Raw genomic sequence first — 20928 nt, 5'->3', positions numbered from 1 at the left:
ATCAGTGAGGATTAAGCACGCAGTAGAAATAAAGGTGCAGCACTACTTTCAAGGAACTTAAAGTCTAATTGAGGAGACAAGACAAGCAGCCATTAAATTAGAGATGAATATGAGAATACAAACCAGTACACGGTTATGAGATGCTGGTGATACTTGCTGTGGGGAGAAACTGTCTCTGCCTGGAAGATCATGGCACAATCATTGCCATGAAAGATTGACAGCGGTTTGGGAGAGGGGATGGAACTCTAGTGACGCTTTAAGCTATGTGAGGCTTTTGCCTGGCGAACCAGAGTGCCAGTCACTGGATAATAGGGAATAATAGAGAAACTTGAGAGACTTAACACATAATTACTAAGGAAACGGCCTCCTGGAAGTGAGCATTAAGGAAGTTTACCCAAGAATTTCACTTCTTTCAACCCCGTCTAAACCATCCTGTTTTGGGTGTTTTCCCAGATTGAACACCTTGAGAAGTCTCTTGACTGGTGAGGGCACTGAAACCTCCTCTTCATCTAACTTTTACATTGTCAATTATACAACTGGTCTCAAGCAGATCCTGGGCTTGCTTAAATGTCACAAAAATGTCAAGTCTGTTCATTTCTTTTCCTAGCAAGGAAAGGGCTAGGAACGAGCCCTTGAGTGAGATAAAAACCAGGGAAGCTAGCTAGCACTTTGCTTCATTTTTGCTGGAAACAAGAGCCTCATCCCCAGGGAAGGGTTTTACAGTTGAATGATGCTAAAGTAAATGAAGGACAGAAACTTTATTTCTGGTCTAGGCCAGCAAGATGGATCAGCTGGAAAAGATTCTTACCACCAAGCCTAATGGCATGATTTTAATCTCCAGGGGCTACATGGTAGAAGGAGAGAACCACCTCTCACAAGTTGTCCTTTCACTTCCACACCTGTGCCATGACATGAGCGTGTGCGCATGCACACACAGGCAGACAGACAGACACACACACACAATAAATGTGATAAAAAATTTCCTCATAAATACATTTAATTACTTCCTTTTAATTCTTCTATAATAGAGGAAGCAAGTCCCAAATGTCAGTATAGAACTACAGATATGTTCTTGGAATAAAGAATATTCACGCAGAGATGAAGTAGTGTATCAGTTCATTCCCATACTAGCTGGTAATGTTTTTTGACCTCTCCATTTTCAGTCTTTAAAAAACAAAGACAACGAGAGCCAGTGAGATAATTCAGTGGGTGAAGGTACTTGCTAACAAGCCCAAAAGCCTGAGTCCAATCCCAGGGACCCACATGTTGGGAGAAGAGAACCTACTTTCATAAATTGTCCTCTGAGCATCACATTTATGCCCCTATATACAAGTAAATGAATTAATTTTAACTATTTTTAAGCAATGAGAACTTTGGTGTATACAAATATGAAGATTTGGTGACACACGTCTTGAATCCCAGCACTGAGGCCACAGAGGCAGGTAGATCTCTGTGTTCGAGGCCAGCCTTGTCTACAGAGCAAGACACCCAGGGCAACACAGAGAAACCCTGTCTTGAGAAACCAAAAACAAAATGAATAATATCCAGATTATAAAAACAACATTATCTTTGATGAAACGTGATTGGATAATACCATTCTCATGATTTTCTAGATTATCTTTGAGGAAACGTGATTGGATATTGCCATTCTCATAGTTTTCTAGTTTTCTTTCAATAAAAATCAACTGAATCCATTTGCTAGAAGTTAATTTTCTACATTTGCTAGCATTTCTGCATCTTTTCCTGAAACTATAAAATAATTAAAATTGTTTCTTTGCCCCAAAATCACATTAGAGACTACTACTGAAATTTGCTTTTTCATTATTGTTGCCCTTGTTAGAAAGGATCATACTAGGTGACTCTGACTGCCTGGAATTCACTCTGTAAACCAGGCTAGCCTTGAACTCACAGACATCTGCTTGCCTCCTACTGCTGATACTCCACCACACCTAATTGGTCTGATTTTGTTTGTTGCTGCATTCTTTTAAGAATCACATGCTTGAGTTTTGCATGCCTGCACATTTGTATATGCAGAGTCTGCATGCCTGCAGTTGCAGAGGCCAGAAGAGCCCATCAAATCCTCTGTAGCTGAAATAACAGAAGGTTGTGAGCAGTCCTTTGTAAGAGTAACAAGAGTTCTTAACTTGTGAGCCATTAATCCAGCCCACTGAAATGATATTTTTATTTTATTTTATTTTAGGCTTTGTCTAAAATGAAAGAATGTATGTAGTCAGCCCTGTTATCAGACTGAAGTTACTTAGAAATAAATCAAAATTCAAGAAGAAGAAAGGTCGTTTTCCTTTATGTCGTATTTGATTTAGAGAGGATTAGGTAAGAAAGACATTATTAAGACTTATTCAGGATGAAAAATCTGAACTGAGATTTTCTAACAAGAAGTTGAAAACCATTGACCTCTCTAGTCTAGCAAATCCAGAGAGAGAGAGAGAGAGAGAGAGAGAGAACAAACAGACTTAATTCGGTTACAGGGAATCCTTCACGGAGAGAGAAAGAAGTGTTTGACGGCTTGTAGGCAGTTATGTGTACATACTAAGAGGACTGTATAAAACATCAGTAAGAACTGAGGATGAAAAGCCTTACTTCTAAAGGATTTGCCACATCAAATGAATTCGCTGGCCCCGATAGATAATGACAGTTCTGACGGTTTTAAGGAAATTTGGAAATCACAGACTTCTGAACTGAAGGTCTTGAAGAAGCAGAAATTTTCCGCTCCTGACATCAGCCCACGTCTGGAATAGCAGGGAAGAAAGTAAGAGACAGTCATCAAGACTTAGGCTCCTGGTTTCACATACCACTAAAGGAGCACGAAACCCTTGTTTTAATGTTTTTATTTTAACTATGAAATTCTCCTCAAAATTCCAAAAACCAATACTTGCCTAATTTCAGAGAAGCTGCTGAATCATTTAATAGTCTCCACAAACCTATTATGAACCAAAGTTTCACGTAGTATGAAATGGAAGGGTGGGAGTCACTGACAACCGGGAGCTAATCCAGTTCCTTACAATAAAATAGCACCGGGGTTGAGAAAGCTCTGACGGCTATAATGGGCTAGAATGACCTTAATGTGCTTCCAGGAGAAGCCAACTCAAGTGTTTAGATGTCATAACCATTAGTAACTTAGGCTGAATGAGATGATTATATCTACAATAACGCATGACACTAGCTCTTTTTCTCCAGGGGCTTCAACGTGCTAGCAAGAAAAACAAATGAGCAAATTTCATTTAGATTTAATACCTCTAAGGATGAAATTTCACAATAGGCTCCTTCACCTACACTTTGATAAACACATATTTTAAGACTCTCTCCAAAATTATTTGCTTAGGAAGCAGTCTCTCACCTGTAGGATAAACTGAGGAATACAAATGTAAAATAAATTTCCTATCTGAATTTTTAGAAGAGAAACTCGGTGCCTCTCACCATTGTCAAGGTGCTCCAGGCAGGGCTTGTGGTCATCTCTGCATGATCTGCTGCGTGCTACACAGCAGTTAGCTGCTTTTCATCCGGTTATGGCAAAGTTCCTGTTTACTGTCAACCTAAAGTTTGTAGTTTACATAAAATAAATGGTTTAAGGGGTTAGACATCTGGCTCCGCAGTTAACAGCACTTATTGCTCTTGCAAAGTTCCTAAATTTGATTCCTAGTGTCCATGTTGTATGGCCGGTCCTAGGGGAATCTGACACTTCTGGCCTCCATAGGCACCTGTACTCATATGTGTACATGCACGTGCACACACACAACCATACATACTTAAAATTAAATCTTAAAAAAAAAGACTAGAGGTTTTTTTTTATGAAGTCACAATAATTCGGAACATTCATCGCCTTTGTTTTAATGTTTTTTTTTTTTTTATTTTAACCATGAAAGAAAATTAGAAAATCTGCCAAATAGTCTACCTTTTCGTGTTAGGTGGGGCCAGTATGCAGTCAGGAGGCAAGTCCTGTGAACGCTGTCCAAATAGCTACGTGAGCAAATAATGAGATAAACAAGCCATTCCTGGAGACAGAGGTGGAGCTGGGATTTGAATGAATCAGGTTGCCCCACAGAGTGGGTGTCTCCTTCCTAAGTTGCTCCCCAGGGCACAATTACAACCCCTATAAAAGGCCTGGCTCCCAGTTAGCTAGCACACTTGCCAGCAGTGTCAGCGAGCAAGCACTTGACTTCTTCCTCTGGTGAAGTGGGTAAGTCCTGTTCTGGTGGATGGCGTTCTTCTATTTGATTCTTCACTTTCTAGCTGTGGTAGTACATGTTGAAGGTAGTTTCTATGCTCCGGAGGGATCTCTGCCTTTCAGTGTTGGCGAAATCTCACCTATTCCATCTCCTCCTTCCCTTTCTTCTTTTTTTGACGAGGTCTCACTGTTTAGCCCTGCCTAGCCTAGACTATGTAGTGTAGGCTGGTCTCGAACTCACAGAAAGTAGCCTACCTCTGCCTCTGGCGAGCCAGCATGCTCCCCAGCTTGTCCCATCTTTTTATGGTTATAGCCATCACTTGAATAGCAGTAGTTCTCTCAAGACTCTGAACCCAATACTTACGCACATCAAAAACTATCATGTGTGCCTCTTATGAGGCTCACCTTTCTAAAAAAACGATCATCCCTAGAGTATGCAAACCCCCGATCTCTTTTTTATGACACTGGGATCTTCATACCGTTCACATCTGAGTTGGTATGTGAGGTGTTGGAGACAGATGATGATAAAGAACTCAGCCAAGTGACCTACTATGCAGTCAGCCAGCAAAGCCATTCGAGTATTCTTTTAACACCAGTGTGTCAGTGGACAAGATTTTGCTGTGGCCATGTGTTTTGCTTTGTCTTGGCAATACTGAAAATTAAACACATTATTTTACACATACTAATACCCACTCTACTACTGGGCTACGTTCCCAGAGTCCCCCTCCCACTTACAATACCAACATTGAAATGATTTATTTACATTTAACCAATGTCAGCCTTAAGACCAAGATTATTCAAAGTTCTCCAGGTTTGTTTTACACATTGACTCTGATTCATCAATCAGGATCTCTCAAATAACTTCAGTAACAGAAGATATGAACACCCATAGTACATCTAAGTTGATGCAGGCAACTTGCATTCTGCTTTTCTGCCTTGCTGTATCTAAATGTTACAATGTTTTATTTTGATGAGGAAGCACTCTGTAATCTTAGAATTGATGACATGAAGTAGTCTCCTATGGGCTATGCATTTAAGGAATAATTCACATCTTCTTTTCACTGTTCTGTTTGTTGCTAGGTTTTTTCAGACACAATTGTCTATACATATTTACTTTTAATGATGCTCAAGCCCTTCTTTCACATACTCCTTGGCTTTTACCTACCCTTTTTGCTCAGCTTTAGGGGTTGCTATGAGTAGCAGCATATAGAATTTAGATTCTTACCCTCATCTTTTCATTATCTGCTCTGAAATATGTCAAAACAAAAAAGGGGGGAGGATGTGGATAGTTCACACTGATGGTCAATGAAAAGTTGACTGTAATATGCTTTGAAGATGATTTCCTTGGCTTAGAATTTTTCAATGTTTCTCTTCCTCCTTTAGAATACAATATTGAGGGGTATAATGAAAGTTGATATCACAACCACTAGTGGAAAGACTAGAGAGCTGTCTAAATCAGTGTGAGTGAAGTCTCCCTAAAATCAGCAGAGGCTTGATTCCGAATCGTCTCTTACTGTTCTAGGTTTACTTGAATTTGAAGGAAAGAAAACATGTCTCCACTTCTAAGAAGCGTTATTGACATCGCTGAAGTTTTCGATCATTATGCCACACATAGCTGTGAAGGAGCATCACTGAGCAAGAAAGACCTGAAGAACCTCCTTGAAAGGGAACTTGGAGATGTCCTCCAGGTAAGACCTTACCAGAAAAGGAAATCTATGGATGTGGGGCTATCACTTTTCTTCCCGAGAAAGACCAGAGCAAAGAATATTGATTAAAATGGATTTTTCAACATAACAGGTCTACATTACATCATGATTCATTTTAAAGCCTGAGGTATTTAAATTGGTGTTGTAATCTGAGTACTAAAGAAGTTAATAGCATGTATTTAATAGACTTGATGATATTGTTAATGGGAATGAAGTGTTAATTAATAGGGCATTACCACTAATGGTGCCTAATCAAGTTAATAGACTTGAAGGAACTTTTCTGCTCCCAACTTTCAGTAACTGAAATCTGCCTGTTTCTCGACTAAAATGGTGTCGCTGTAAATATCTTAGTTCTTCCAACACCGAATAGAAATTAAATCAGGAGTATTGGCTTTTTCAAACAAAAATGTCCTTTGGAAATCTTCATAAATTTTATTTTATTGATCACAAAGGACAAATTCATCTTATTCAGCTATCTAGAAAAAAATTGTGGTTTTGATCAGCAAACAATTACAAAAATTTCCAACGGTGTATGCTTTGACATGAGTTGTCCACATATCGTATGAGAAAGCAAGAACACATACACTAAGCATTTTCTAATTACACTATCTCCTGATCTCAGCACAGCATAAATAAGTGTGAGAGTGAAAGCTTACTAGGTGTAAATAATTAATTATAAAACCTTTGCTTTAATCTTTCATAGAGACCACATGACCCTGAGACGGTAGATGTGATCCTAGAACTTCTGGATCGGGACTCCAACGGGCGTGTTGATTTCAACGAATTCCTCCTGTTCCTTTTCAAGCTTGCTCAAGCTTGCTATTCCGCTATCAATCAGGCCGTAGGGCTAGATGAGAAGAGAAGCCTGTCACAAGATCGCAGGCAAGAAGACCAAAGGAGATTCGAGCCCCGGGACGTACAACGGGACGAAGAACCCGGGCGCCGAAGCTGGCAGAAAAGACGTGAGCAGGAGGAGCGCGCTGAGGAGCAGAGCAGGAGGCAGGAGAGACTGGAGGAGCGACAGCAGAGGCGAGAACTGCAGGAACTGGAGGAGCGCCTGGCGGAGAAAGAGCCGCTAAGCTGGAGCCAGGGTCCTGATGCTGAAGAGTTTTCCGAGGAAGAGGAACAGCAAAGGCAAGAGCTCAGGAGCAGGGAGCAGAGGGAAGAGAGACGGCTGCAGCAGCTGCGCGACCCCGAGCTGAGGCGCGAGCAGGAGTTGGTGGCTGAGGAGGATGAGGAGCAGACGCAACTCCGGGAGCCCCAGACTCTCACCCGGAGGTTGCAGAGGCAGCTCGAAAGCGAGGCCGAAGCCCGTCAGAACAAAGTCTACGCCAGGCCGCGCAGACAGGAGCCGGAAGAGCGTCAGCTCCGGGAGCAGGAGCAACGGTCCCGGGAGCTCCGACTGCAGCGCACCCAGGAGGAGGAGGAACGCCTGGAGCAGCAGCAGCAGAGGCGCCAGGTGGAGGAGCAGCGCTTCCGGGAGGAGGAGCAGCAGCGAGCAGAGCTCCAGGACAGCCTCCTAGAGGAACGCCAGAGGCGTCGTCAGGCCGATCGCAGGCAACTGCAGGAAGAAAGCCAGAGGCGCCGCACGCAGAGGGAGGAAGTGCTGCGGGAGGAGCGGCTGCTGCAAGAAGAGGCTCAGCAGCGCCGGCAGCGGGACAGGAAATACCGCCAGGAGGAAGAGCGGCTGCAGCAGGAAGAGAAGCAGCTGCGGCAGGAGGAGGAACAGCTGCGGCGAGAGGAAGAGCAGCTGCAGCGGGAGGAAGAACGGCTGCAGAAGGAAAGGAGGCGCCTGCAGCAGGAGAGGCAGTATCGCAAGGAGAACGACGTGCAGCGCGAGGAAGAGCAGCTGCAACGGGAGGAAGAGCGGCTGCAGCAGCAGGAAGAACGGCTGCGGAAGGAAAGGAGGCGCCTGCAGCAGGAGAGGCAGGATCGCAGGGAGAACGACTTGCAGCGCGAGGAAGAGCAGCTGCAGCGGGACGAAGAGCAGCTGCAGCGAGACGAAGAGCAGCTGCTTAGGGAAAGGAGGCGCCTGCAGCAAGAGAGGCAGTATCAAGAGGAGGACCTGCAGCAGGAGGAAGAGCGGCTGCAGCAGGAGGAAGGGCGGCTACGGAGAGAAAGGAGGCGCCTGCAGCAGGAGAGGCAGTATCAAGAGGAGGACCTGCAGAGGCTGCGGGACGAAGGTCAGCGTAGGGATCTGAAGTGGCAGTGGCTACCAGAGAGAGAAAGTGAAGCTCGTGGCCGCAGGCTCTTCTCCAAACGCAGGGAGGATGGAGAACAGATCCGGCAGCTGGAGGATTCTCTGGAGCATGAGAGACGCTCACGTCAGGATCGGCGGCCTCTGCAAGACGAAGCAGAAGAGAAGCGAGAGCTGGAGCAGGAGAGGCGGCGGCGACAGCAGCGTGACCGGCAGTTCCTAGAGGAAGAGCAGCTGCGGCGAGAGCGCCAACGGGAAGCCGCACGACGAGGCGAGAGGCTCCGGGAGGAAGAGCAGCTCCTGAGAGACTCGAGGAGACGGCCACAGGAGAGGGACAGAAAGTTCCTTGAGGAGGAAAGGCAACTGCGGAAGGAGCGGGAAGAACTGAGGCAAAGACGAGAAGAGAGACAGTTCCAGGAGGAGGAGCTGCGCCGCCAAGAACTTAGGCAGGAGCGCGACAGAAAATCCCGTGAGGAACAAGAGCGCCTCCAGCAGCGGCGTGAGGAGGAGCAGCTCCAGGAGGAAGAGCAGCTCCGTCAGCAACGAGACAGGAAAGTCCGCAGGGAAGAAGAGCGCCTGCAGGAGCTCGAGGAAGAGCAGCTGAGACGCCAGGAGCGAGACAGGAAACTCCGCCGGGATCAAGAGCGCCTGCAGGAGCTCGAGGAAGAGCAGCTGAGGCGACCTGAGCGTGAGGACAGAAGATTCCGCCAGGAACAAGAGCGCCGCCAGCAGCGGCGTGAAGAGGAGCAGCTCCGGGAGGAAGAGCAGCTCCGTCAGCAACGAGACAGGAAAGTCCGCAGGGAAGAAGAGCGCCTGCAGGAGCTCGAGGAAGAGCAGCTGAGACGACAGGAGCGAGACAGGAAACTCCGCCGGGATCAAGAGCGCCTGCAGGAGCTCGAGGAAGAGCAGCTGAGGCGACCTGAGCGTGAGGACAGAAGATTCCGCCAGGAACAAGAGCGCCGCCAGCAGCGGCGTGAAGAGGAGCAGCTCCGGGAGGAAGAGCAGCTCCGTCAGCAACGAGACAGGAAAGTCCGCAGGGAAGAAGAGCGCCTGCAGGAGCTCGAGGAAGAGCAGCTGAGACGCCAGGAGCGAGACAGGAAACTCCGCCGGGATCAAGAGCGCCTGCAGGAGCTCGAGGAAGAGCAGCTGAGGCGACCTGAGCGTGAGGACAGAAGATTCCGCCAGGAACAAGAGCGCCGCCAGCAGCGGCGTGAAGAGGAGCAGCTCCGGGAGGAAGAGCAGCTCCGTCAGCAACGAGACAGGAAAGTCCGCAGGGAAGAAGAGCGCCTGCAGGAGCTCGAGGAAGAGCAGCTGAGACGACAGGAACGGGACAGGAAACTCCGCCGGGATCAAGAGCGCCTGCAGGAGCTCGAGGAAGAGCAGTTGCAGGACAGGAAGTTCCCCCGGGAACAAGAGCTCAGGCGTGACAGAAAACTTCGCCTGGAAGAAGAGCGCCTGCAGGAACTGGAGGAAGAGCAGCTGAGACGCCAGGAGCGTGAGAGGAAACTCCGCAGGGAAGAAGAGCGCCTGCAGGAACTGGAGGAAGAGCAGCTACAAGACCGAAAGCTGAGGGTGGAGGAGCAGCTTCGCAGGGAGCGCGAGGCAGAGCGGCAGCGCGGACAGGAACGTGACAGAAAGTTCCGCAGGGAAGAAGAGCTCAGGCGCGACAGAAAACTCCGTGAGGAAGAAGAGCTCCGCCAGGAACTCCAGGAAGAGCAGCTGAGACGCCAGGTACGTGACAGGAAATTCCGTGAGGAAGAAGAGCGCCGTCTGGAGCGCGACCAGAGATTCCGCGGGGAACCAGAGCTCCGGAATGAAAGGGAGGGGCGTCAGCGGCGCCGCCAGGAACTCGAGGAAGAACAGCTTCGCTTTGAGGAACAGCAGCGTCGCCACCAGGAACGCGAGCAACAGCTTCGCCAAGAGCGCGACAGGGAATTCCGGGAGGAGAAGTAGCAGCGCCAGGAACGTGAAGAACTGCAGTTGAGGAGGCAGAAACGAGATGGGCAGTACCAGGCTGAAGATCAGTTTGCCAGGGATACGATTCGTCGTCGTCAGGAACAAGAACGTCGTCAGGAAGAGGAACGAAGACGTCGCCAAGAGCGGGAGAGGAAATTTCAAGAGGAGCGGATCCGTAGGCAGGAGGAGGAGAGGCGCCGCCAAGCCTTGGAGACCGGCACGCGCCAGTTTGCCAATGTCCCCGTGCGTTCCAGCCCTCTCTATGAGTACATCCAAGAGCAGAGGTCTCAATACCGCCCTTAAAGGATGCTGCTAGCGTCCTGGCACCAGCCAAAGAAATGTTTCTTTTTCAATCAAAAGAAAATGAGAAATACTGGGTATCAAATGATAACTCACGTGTTTCTGGTTGTGGGAAAACTCTCTGATCTTAGAATGTCTTTTCCAGAATCTTAAACTATACCCATTTCATTTCTTTCTGTTCCTGTCTCTCATTCTGTCTGGGGTAGTTCTTTATTGCAAGATGTCTTTGTTATTTAGTGCAGATGTGGTGCGCACTTTTCAAAAGAAGTCATTTAATTTTTTAAAGGAATTTTGTTTGAGGAGCACATTGATTTATTGCCTTCATAACTAACAAGAATAATGTAACAATTTGATATTCAAAATAGTTGAGCCTCTATTTTTAGTGGTAGATCATGTTGGGAACCCTCATTTTTATAAGTTTAAGTTGACATTTTCTTCGACCTAAATCTCATTTGTCTTTATCTCCAAACAGTTTTGTCGATTTTTTTTGCATAATTTTGACAACCCTCAAATAACGCAGGGGGTGATTTATGTGAAAAATATTATGTGAAATCAGTTCATAACTGAAAGAAATCTCTCTTACGAGAAAGACTTGCACAGGAAATTATTTTTTGGCATTATATTTTTATACTTAGCACCACTTAAAATTTCATGAAGCAAAAGCAAGGTGTTTCTCAAACAACTCCAATTTAAAACTGCTGTGATTTGTAGAGTTCTGTTCCACTTCCCCAAGTTTTGTTGGGTTTGAGAATATTACTACTTTTGTACATGTTGGTTTAGTGGGAACCTACTCAAGACCCTGTAAACATCTTTCTTGTTTGGGTCCATCAAGAGTTCACAAGGTGATGGAAGAAGGAAAGGGGAAGATGTATGAACAGAGGGCAAATTTATAGAAGTCTCTTAACTAGACTTATCAGCCCACAGTCATTTGAGGCTTTATACTACCTTAAAGACATTCTTGTTGAAACAATTGGTCTGTTAAAAAAAATCAATAAATGTTTGGCAAATAATTATCCTTGTCTGTTTTAATTATGTGCTTACCATACTGCATGTCTAATCTGGAAATGCTTATATTTCTAATCACATGGTATTTTTACTATCAGCTATATCCAAATATGAAAAAAAAGGTGGAGAGAATCTTCAATTTTTCCCAAATAAGGAGACTCCTATATTATTTAAGAATAAGACTTGGACAAAAAGTATTAGAATTTGGCATTATATTTTTATGCTTAGCACCACTGAAAGTCTTACAAAGCAGAAGTAAGGTGTTTCTCAAACACCTCCAATTTAAAACTGCTGTCATATGTAGAGTTCTGCTCCATTGCCCCAAGTTTTGTTGGATTTGAGAATATTACTACTTTGTACATGTTGGTTTAGAAAGAACCTACTCAAAATCCTGAAAACACCTGCCTTCTGTGAGTGTTGCATGAAGTTAAGGGGACCCTTCATGCATTTGCAATACAACATAGACTCTCCAGGAGTTTTCTTCTTGATGCTGCCTTTTTCCATACCCCTTCCTGCAGTGACTCACACTGCTCACAACAAATATGGCACTTCCAGTGTCTGTTACTATTTCCTTCTTAAGTGGAGCAGCTACTTTGTGTCTAAGCCAGTGATGGAACATTGCCTAAAATTTCTGAGCTCTGTAGACCCAATTAGTGACCCAGGGATTTGAGCAACATAGTTCATGAGGTGCCTGAATCAGAAAATTCTAAATAGTAATTAATACAAATGTCACATTGCCATCTCACAATGCAGACACCCCTGTGCTACCTGCTGAACTGTATTATTTTGTTGAGTTATTAGGGAAAAATTCTAAAGGACCTTATCAAGAATATCACAGCCAGGCATCCAGTGGTGCCCGCCTTTAATCCCAGCACTCAGGAGGCAAAGGCATGAGGATATCTGAGTTCGAGGCCAGCCTGGTCTACAGAGTAAGTTCCAGGACAGCTAGGGATACACAAAGAAAGCCTATCTTAGTTTTAAAAAGAAAGAAATAAAGAAAAGGAAAAAGAATATCACTCTTTTTAATTGTGAGACTCTTGGAAATTGTCCTAAAGCTATAGTTAACACATCAGCCAATGCTAAAAGCTAAGGAAGCTAAGCCTGTGGCTCCTGAGTATCATCTGGTTGAATAAGGAGGCCCTTGACTGTAAGGAGTACAGACTCTCACACTTTCACACAACTGGAAGATGTTCATCAGAAACAAAGATAAAGGAAATCCTTTTGCTCTTTCAAACTATTTCTAACTACATTTTCCCCACATATGTTTTTTGCTTCTTAAGTTCTTTGCAGAAGCCCCAGAAGAAATTCATCAGTTTTGCTAGGATCCTCATGAAGATTCCTCTTATAAATCCCCAGGTTCAGATTATGACACTCATCAGTCAAGCTACAGTTCAACAGAGATTGAAGCCATTCAGACCCCTACAGCATTTTACAAATGAGGAAAACTGGTTTCCACAGAAGAAACTATTGTTTCTTCAATTTTTATTGATGTTCTTTTTTGACAAGTGTGTTGGTAAAGCCCCACTCCCTAGCTACTCTTAGCAAAGTGGCAGACAAACTTGGAGGCCAACCATCTTGTCACAGCCCAGTGCTGTACCTGTCTGGGCAGGACCTTGATGTTATTGGGCAGTTGCATGCTTAACTTCAAACTAGAAGTTCTAGTAACATTGTTTCAACTGCTACTGGGAAATAGGATGGAGAATTTTTGTGTGACAGACTTTTCCTGGGGTGGTACAATTCATCATTTCATCCCAGAACTGGAACTGATCAAAGAAAGAGTTGCACCAATGTCAAACTTGATGAGCTAGTGGGTTTTTAGGAGGTTACTAACAGGGATCTGGGTGAGGAGTAGCTTAGTAAAAGAAGAGGTGACCCAAAAGCAGCTACACCATTAAGAATCCTTTCCCCGACTTGTAAAAAGACTCACCGAACCACGACTCTGGGGCTCTCAACATAGCTAGCAGGCAGGCTCATGGGCAGTCCAACAATGTCTTCTCTCTGCAGTTAGTTCTGCTGGCCAGTCTCTTTCCCCAACAAGTGCTTACTTCTTTTTATAATACTGGGAGAATATGCTTGCTTTTATACCATGGCTCCTCAAGAGTCTTCCATGTTTCTGTTTTTCAAGAGTGGTGGAGAGCATTTTTTTCTTTTAAACCTTCTGAGGTTCATAAACCTCTTGTTCCTTCCTGGAGGAAAAGCTTCAACTCAGAGGAAAATGCCATACAAGAGTTTAATATAATGTGATAAAGAGTGGCTCTCCACATATCTCTCTCTCTCTCTCTCTCTCTCTCTCTCTCTCTCTCTCTCTCTCTCTCTCTCTCTCTCTGGTTTATATGTTGAATTCTAAACATCTAGTAACTTGAGATGTGCCCTTATTTGGAGATGTTATATTTAAAGAGGTAATTAAAATGAGGATTTTAGTTTGGGTTCTAATCTGATATGATTGCTCTCCTCACAATACAAAAACTTGAACACAGGCACAAACAGTAGTAGAGAGATATGAAAACACAAAAAGAAGGTCAACCAAGGTATGAATAGACCCTTTCCTTATAACCCTCATAGTCAATCTGGTTTACATCTGGGTCTTGGTCTTCAAGCCTTATGGACTCAGAAAAAATAAATTTAGTTAAGTCTCTGTGGTACTTCATTATGACAGCCCTGGACAGGAATACATTATATAAGGTAGAGTTGTGACCCATTGCTAGAACAGCTCCTGTATTACCATCTTTATTCTTAGCAATTGTGCAAACAGGTCTTGCTTGGCTGCTTTATTTTTTGTTGCATAATTATCAGATTCTACCTAGCAAAAGTCTTACAACCTTCAAATAATGCAGGGGAGCAACATCTGCAGAAAAAAAAATCATTATGATGCAAGTCAAGAACTGAAAGAAAGATCTGTTAAGAGTAAGATTTAGCTGGAATAATTTAGCTGGAAAAATCTAATGATTTTGGCATTATATTTTTATACGTAGCACCAGTTAAAATATCACAAAGCAAAACAAGGTGTTTCTCAAGCTTCAGAATTCAGAGGTTCTATGATACCATAAAAACAATCCTGAAAGGGTTCATTCATTTACCATTCAGTCAATAAATACTTATTGAGCTCATGATCTGTGCAAAACACTGTTCCAGGAGATACATATGCAGGAATGAAGTAGCGGTTCCGGGCTCTTCCTTCACTTCACTTTCTTGAGGTCTTGCGAAAGTGCATTGGGTTTTCTGGGTTTCCATTGATTTATATTCCATCAACATTATCCCCAGGAGGACAATGAGGGCTGCTGAGAAGCCAAGGACAATTGCACTGGGTTTTGACCCTACTGCATGTACTGGCTTTGTGGGAACCTAGTCTGTTTAGATGCTCACCTTCCTAGACCTGGATGGAGGGGGGAGGACCTTGGACTTCCCACAGGGCAGGGAACCCTGACTGCTCTTTGGATTGGAGAGGGAGGGAGAGGGGAGTGGAGAGTGGGAAGTGGAGGGGGGGGAAGGGAGGCAGGGAGGAGGCAGAAATTTTTAATAAAAAAAAAGAAAAATAATTATCCCCAGGATTGAAAAAAATACATTCTATTGAGATGCAGGGTCAGAAGAGTCAGAAGCCTGAGGACAGCTGAGCTACATAATGAGATCCAAGTTAACTTAGTCTACAGACTCAAAAAGAATTCTTTTTAACTGGAGCACTGGACGTGTTCCATTGGGTCTCTCAAAGCGACTCTAATTACTCCCACACCCAACTCCTAGGGTTACCTAACAGAAAACAAGAGAAAGACTTAATTGGCTGTAGTGGTCCTGAGAATCTATTTCAGCTTCAAAGATTTTATTTCCCCAGCTGAACATCCTAAATTCCCCTTTTTGTCTCCCCAGATCATCCCAGAGCTCCTTCTTATCACCCAGGTTTATTTATTAAGAGAACATTTAAAACTGACTTTATTTCCTTTAATCCTCTCACTATGAAAGATGTTGACCCTGCCGCTTTACAGCCTCACTATGTGCATTTGATCATGCTCATTCTTTTCTAAGGAGAAAACTTGGTCCTCAAATTTACTCCATTCAAACAAAACTTCGACAGCCATCAGCGTTCACCATCAGGCGTGTTTTGCTTCATCATCTACAGTAATTACATGTGGCTAATATGTGCATTCAGTCATGATAATTGTGAGATATTCTTTCAGCAAGTTTACTGGACCTATAATCTTCTGGAGATAATAATCTATGTAACACATAATGTGCACATTGGCTTGCTAGTAAAGACCTGAGAGTCACATGCAGTAATCTAAAACACGTTCAAAAGATTCCAAGCATTTATCATTTTTGAAACCCTGAGGCTGTTAATGGCAAGCACTCAAATTACAAAACCTTATAGAATTGAATTTTTATTATTTCTTTTTAAGAAACGTGCCACATTTTCAGAAAGATAAAACATAGGACTTGAGTTTTTAACTTAATGACTGGCTGGCTTCAATCCAGTATCCATCACCTTCTCAACCTCGGATCTCAGTATCTTTGGGGCCAGCTATATGCTCAAACTTAATTCTTAGGATAGCATAGATTGTCCTTGCTTCAAAGACTTATGGTAGAATTATGGTACCTACAAGGTATGCCTCCTCCCTTCTTGTATCCAAGGGAAATCTCTAGTCAATTCATGACGGAGATTGAAATCTAACTGTTAGGAATTTTCCTAACACAAGCTCTCTGCCGATGCAAAAATTCCCAATCAAGCCAAATCACAAGCCAAATTAAAAAATATCCAGGTTTAATGGGATTCCTGCGCTCGGGTGTATCCGAGGGGGAACCCGGAAGAGGCGAATGTGACCATCAGGGTGAGAGGAAAGAGACCATTAGGGACCTTTGGGGGGCGGAGGGAGCAGTTTAAATAGACTGAAGGCGTGGACAAGATTTTGGCGGGCTGACTTGACCCTCCTCCAGGGAGGGGTCAAGGCTTGGCAGGCACAAGGAGGGGGGAGGAGGGAGGGAAGGGCTTCAAAGATGGAGGCCAGAGACCCGGACTTACACTAACCACCCTAACACACAATGTTTCTCTTCATTGAAAGTCTAAGATACATTATCTTTAACTGACTGTGGTGGCCCATGCCTTTTATCTCAGGGCTTGGGAGGCAGAAGCAGATGGATTTCTGTGAGTTTGAAGACAGCCTAGAACAGTCAGAATTACACACTAAGACCCTGATTCAAAAAAAAAAAAATAACAATAAATAAACAAAAAAAGAAAAGCAAACACACAAAAAGGTATGCTATCTTTACCATCCATAAATTGATTACAATATTCTGCTTCAGTTGGCTTTCCACTTGTTTCATTTCCTAATATGAGTGCTGTAAGACAATAATTTGGACATTTTTTATTTTGAATGTTTTTCCCATGATGAACAATAAGCAACATGGCTCTATGAAGTTCTGATGAAATATATGAACTCTATCACTAGAGAAAAATCCTATTTAATATTTTAGACTGGAATTTGAAAAGTTTATAATTACGATAAGCCTTCTTAACTTTACAAACCTGGCACAAGTAGGAGAGTAGAAACTAGGTGAGTTTCATGTCACCCGGTGTCACAAAAACTAGAAAAGAACAGACTGCAACAAAAAGAGAGTTATCAAGCCATGCGCTGGTGGCGCACGCCTTTAATTCCAGCATTTGGGAGGCAGAGGCAGGCGGATCTCTAAGTTCGAGGCGAAGCCTGATCTACAAGAGCTAGTGCCAGGACAACTAGGACTGTTACACAGAGAAATGTTATCAAAAATGAAAAAAAGAAAAAGAAAAAGAAAAGAAAGAAAGACAGCGAATACAAGGAAAATAAACTGTTGTGTGATATTTTGTTTGTGTTCTGACAAATAAACCTTGCCTGCAGATCAGAGGACAGAGCTAGCTAGTTAACCGTAGAGATCTGGAAATCTGTACAGAGAGAGGTAATAAGTCTCTAATGGCTGCTGCTGTTTCTTTGCTATTTCTACTTTTACCCTGATACCTGACTCAGAGTTTTTCATCCATAAGGCTAGTTAGAATCATGCTTCAGTAAATAAAAACATGGGAAGATGTTTTTGTACGGCAGCCAGCTTCCAAATAATAAAATGAAAACTAATTATTAATTATGAAAGCTTGGCCTTTAGCTAGTCTTGTTTTCAACTAGCTCTTGTAACTTAATTAATCCATATTTTTAAATCAACATTTAACAAGCCTAGGCTTGTTAACACCTAGATTCCTTCTCCTCTTCCTCTCTCCCCCCAGAAATCCTGCCTATTCTCTCCTGCCTAGTTATGGGGTACTCGACTGTTTATGACACCAATCGCAGCATTACATCTCCACATAGTGTACAGATTACACAACAGGGGGACAAGTCTTACAAGGACGTGAATTATGAAGGGGAGAAAGGAAGTTAGATGTGGTCGAGATATGTGATGGGACTCGAGTTTGTTTTAATGCTTTGATGTAAGGACTATCAAAAAGAGGGTGAAGGAGAAAGGAGAGGAGATGATCACATTTTATTAAACAATCTTAAATATACTCCCATCAAGTCTGATGGCCTGATTTGATCCTTGGAACTTAACATGGTAAAAGGAAAGAATAAACTCTACAAGTTGCTTTCTGACCTCCACACCAATGCTGAGGCATAGGCATGCAGGCATGATCACATGCACACACACACACACGAGGGAGAATAAAAAAAAATATGTAATTTTTAAAAATATGTAACTTTATATAATCTCTTCAGTTTCGGTATCCTTATGATAATCCTAGCCTTTGGGATTATGAAGAGTAAAAATAGCCTGTGCAAAGCACAAAGTAGATAATCAATAAATAAGGGGGATGCCCATTGTCTAGTTCAATGGTCATGAAAATATTAAATCTGCATGAAGAAAGCCAAATAGTCATGAAAATGTGAAATCTGCAGGAAGAAAGCCCCAGTGCTTTTCATTCTGGTGCCCTCATTTCAGGGGACTTCCCTTGATCTTGTCTTCCTACACTCCAGGCAGTGAGCCGGCCTGGCATACAACAGTAGTCAAGTGTGAGATACGCTTCCTTTCTCACAAGAGTCCTGGGAGTCCAGGTAATTTATCCTCCTTTCCTTATTTGTGGGTACAGTAATCAAATTTTAGACACTGTTGAAATTTAGTGAAGGCCAGATGATAAATTAAATGCCAAGCTGAACCCCACAGAGTCCCTCATTTGTTCAAAGTTATTTCATAATCACCTGATTATGGAGTGTGAGCATAAACTAACTGTACACACTGATTATACATACATACATATATACACACATATAATAGTATACACACTATTAAGTGCTTGCACAACGTACACAGTTTTCTATTCAAATATAAAATGATGTGTTAGCTATAACAAACATCAACCATTTCATTAACAATATTGTTCTTGGTAAGAATGACTTGTTAAGGGGTAATTTGGAGGAGTCGATGACTTTGTAAATCTGAACGTAATGTTCACAGAGATTTGCCCACCAGATATGTATTTTGTCATGGTTTATAATAATAAAAACCTGGAAACCATCAAAATATCCCCAAATAGGTAATTAAGTACACTATCAAACATCTATTCATGTGACAGACTATTGCATACACATTGAAGCATCTTTAAAAGTAAAAAATTTAGAAAGAAAACAAGATGAAAAGCAGACCTACAGAGTAAAATGTAAAGATTGGTGATGCGTCGATGTGTAGCTTGAGCATATGAGACCTCAAAGTCCACCCCACAGTGGCACACTTCCTCCAACAAGGCTACCCCTACTCCAACAAGGTCACACTGCCTATGAGCCGGGACTTAAACACATGAGTCTATGGGTGTCATATCTATTCATCACCACAGTGAGTGACATCCATATAAGCATAAAAATTGTAAAAATTGTTTGCTATGTTAAGTAACAGATATTTTCCTACACTTATTTATTTGTTTATTGGAGGAGGGGATATCTCATCCTGGTGGCATCCATGGAGGTCAGAGGACAACTCATAGCTTTCAGTTCTTTTCCTCCATCATGTGGGTCCAGGAAGAGAATCAAGCATGGTAGCAGGTGTCTTTACCCACTGCACCATCTTGACAATCCGTAACTAGAGTTTTTAAACTTCTGTCCTGCTTTCTGAATTATATCTTTCAGTTTTTCTATCTTGGTCTTTACTACTGACATTCATACATTCAAATATTCCTACTGGCCCACTTATATCAATAAAAGGATAACAGGTTTCTTCTAATATGCATTAAAAGCCTTTTTTTCCACAAAATTTGTGACAGGGTTGGATAAAGTTTGCAATGTCCAAGTACTTTTTTATAGTAGAATGTGGCATTTTACTCATTCTATCAATCAAAAATGCAATTGAAAATATTTACAATATTAATTAAACTCAATCTAAGAAATCAACTTTCATGTTTTTACATGTCAATATTAGGTATTAAAAGGACAGTCGATATAATTATGTTCAAAACTATTCACCCGCAAACTTGTAAATGTTTGGTGTTAGGATGTTTACACACAGCTCAGTTGTGAGTGTTAAGTTCTCTGGCTTCATGGAAGGACATTTTGTTCACTTCTTGAATAGGAACATCAGTTGATACTGGGATGTCATCTTCTTGGTATTTCTTCCACTGCTGGGTTTTGGCACAGTTATCTGTGATGGTATGAATGGAGCTGAGTGGAGAGGTACTCACCATGTTAATTCCAAATGAGAGGACACAGCCAATCACAGCAGCAGTAAGGAGGCAGACAGGCAATGCGATGTCCCAGTATTTTTGAGGCCAGTAAATTAAGCCTAAGGAGTTTTGCCAAGATTCAGGAATGAAAGCCCATGAAAGATAAAGTGTGAAGCCAACTGGGAGTTTAAGAAAAGAACAAAGACATAAACCATTCTTTCTGGAAAGGCAACCGTGAATTTCCTACCATCTTCCCTGAGGCTGTGGCAATCTCTCAGCCCTTCCCCAACAGTGTGGCTAGCTGACTGCAGAGTCCCCACACACCCAAATGTCACAATGGAGCATGTATTCCTAGAGAGCTCAAGTCTTTCCATATGAGGTGTTTTAGCTCTCAGTCAGTATAAGGGTTGTTTAACAAATGCTAATAGAGCACTATAATTCTCTCTTCTCTGGGTAGAGTCCCATCTCCAATAATGTCACATTTAACATTTCTCAAAGATGTTTAATTCCTTCTGGGAAGAACCAGTTACTAATTTACTAGGGGAAAATAACTGTACCCGGAAGGTTAAATAGTAAGTGTCCACATGTCTGTGGTGTGTGCTGGACAATGGAGGAGGAGGGGAATGAAGTTACTACAGTACTCAGATCAGAAATTCTAAAACACTCCGAGATATCACTTCTTGGTAAAGCTAACAGATATGCATCCAATATATACCATACCCTTCCCCAATAAAACAAACTAGAGAAGGGAGATGGAGATTAACCCCTTAGAAATGTCCCTTACACAAGCCATGGTTCTCATTTACGTCCACCTCGTCTCCCAGCCCTGAGTTCAGCATTCAACTGGCATGATCTGTCCTCATTTCTGCAGCCTCCAGCTGCACCTCCCTCCTGGGTCTTCTCCCCACTGCGGTCACCGACATTCACC

General features: G+C 43.0%; 1 protein-coding gene and 1 pseudogene across 1 annotated transcript; one reads left to right on the top strand and one right to left on the bottom strand.

Annotated features, from left to right (window-relative positions):
• The first annotated feature begins 5630 nt into the window (after positions 1–5630).
• Positions 5631–11305, top strand: Tchh (trichohyalin). Its single transcript, XM_050129364.1, is given in 2 exon segments — positions 5631–5871; positions 6593–11305. Coding segments are annotated over 2 exon segments (3891 nt in total). The 5' UTR covers positions 5631–5733; the 3' UTR covers positions 10346–11305.
• An 8542-nt stretch (positions 11306–19847) lies between these two features.
• Positions 19848–20250, bottom strand: LOC126492788 (phosphatidylinositol N-acetylglucosaminyltransferase subunit P-like; annotated as a pseudogene).
• Positions 20251–20928: the final 678 nt, after the last annotated feature.

Source organism: Alexandromys fortis, unplaced genomic scaffold (assembly GCF_014885135.2).
Source record: "Alexandromys fortis isolate MF-2015 unplaced genomic scaffold, M_Fortis_MF-2015_v1.1 scaffold_299, whole genome shotgun sequence".
Classification (NCBI taxonomy): domain Eukaryota; kingdom Metazoa; phylum Chordata; class Mammalia; order Rodentia; family Cricetidae; genus Alexandromys; species Alexandromys fortis.
This window is presented reverse-complemented; position numbering and strand designations above follow the sequence as displayed.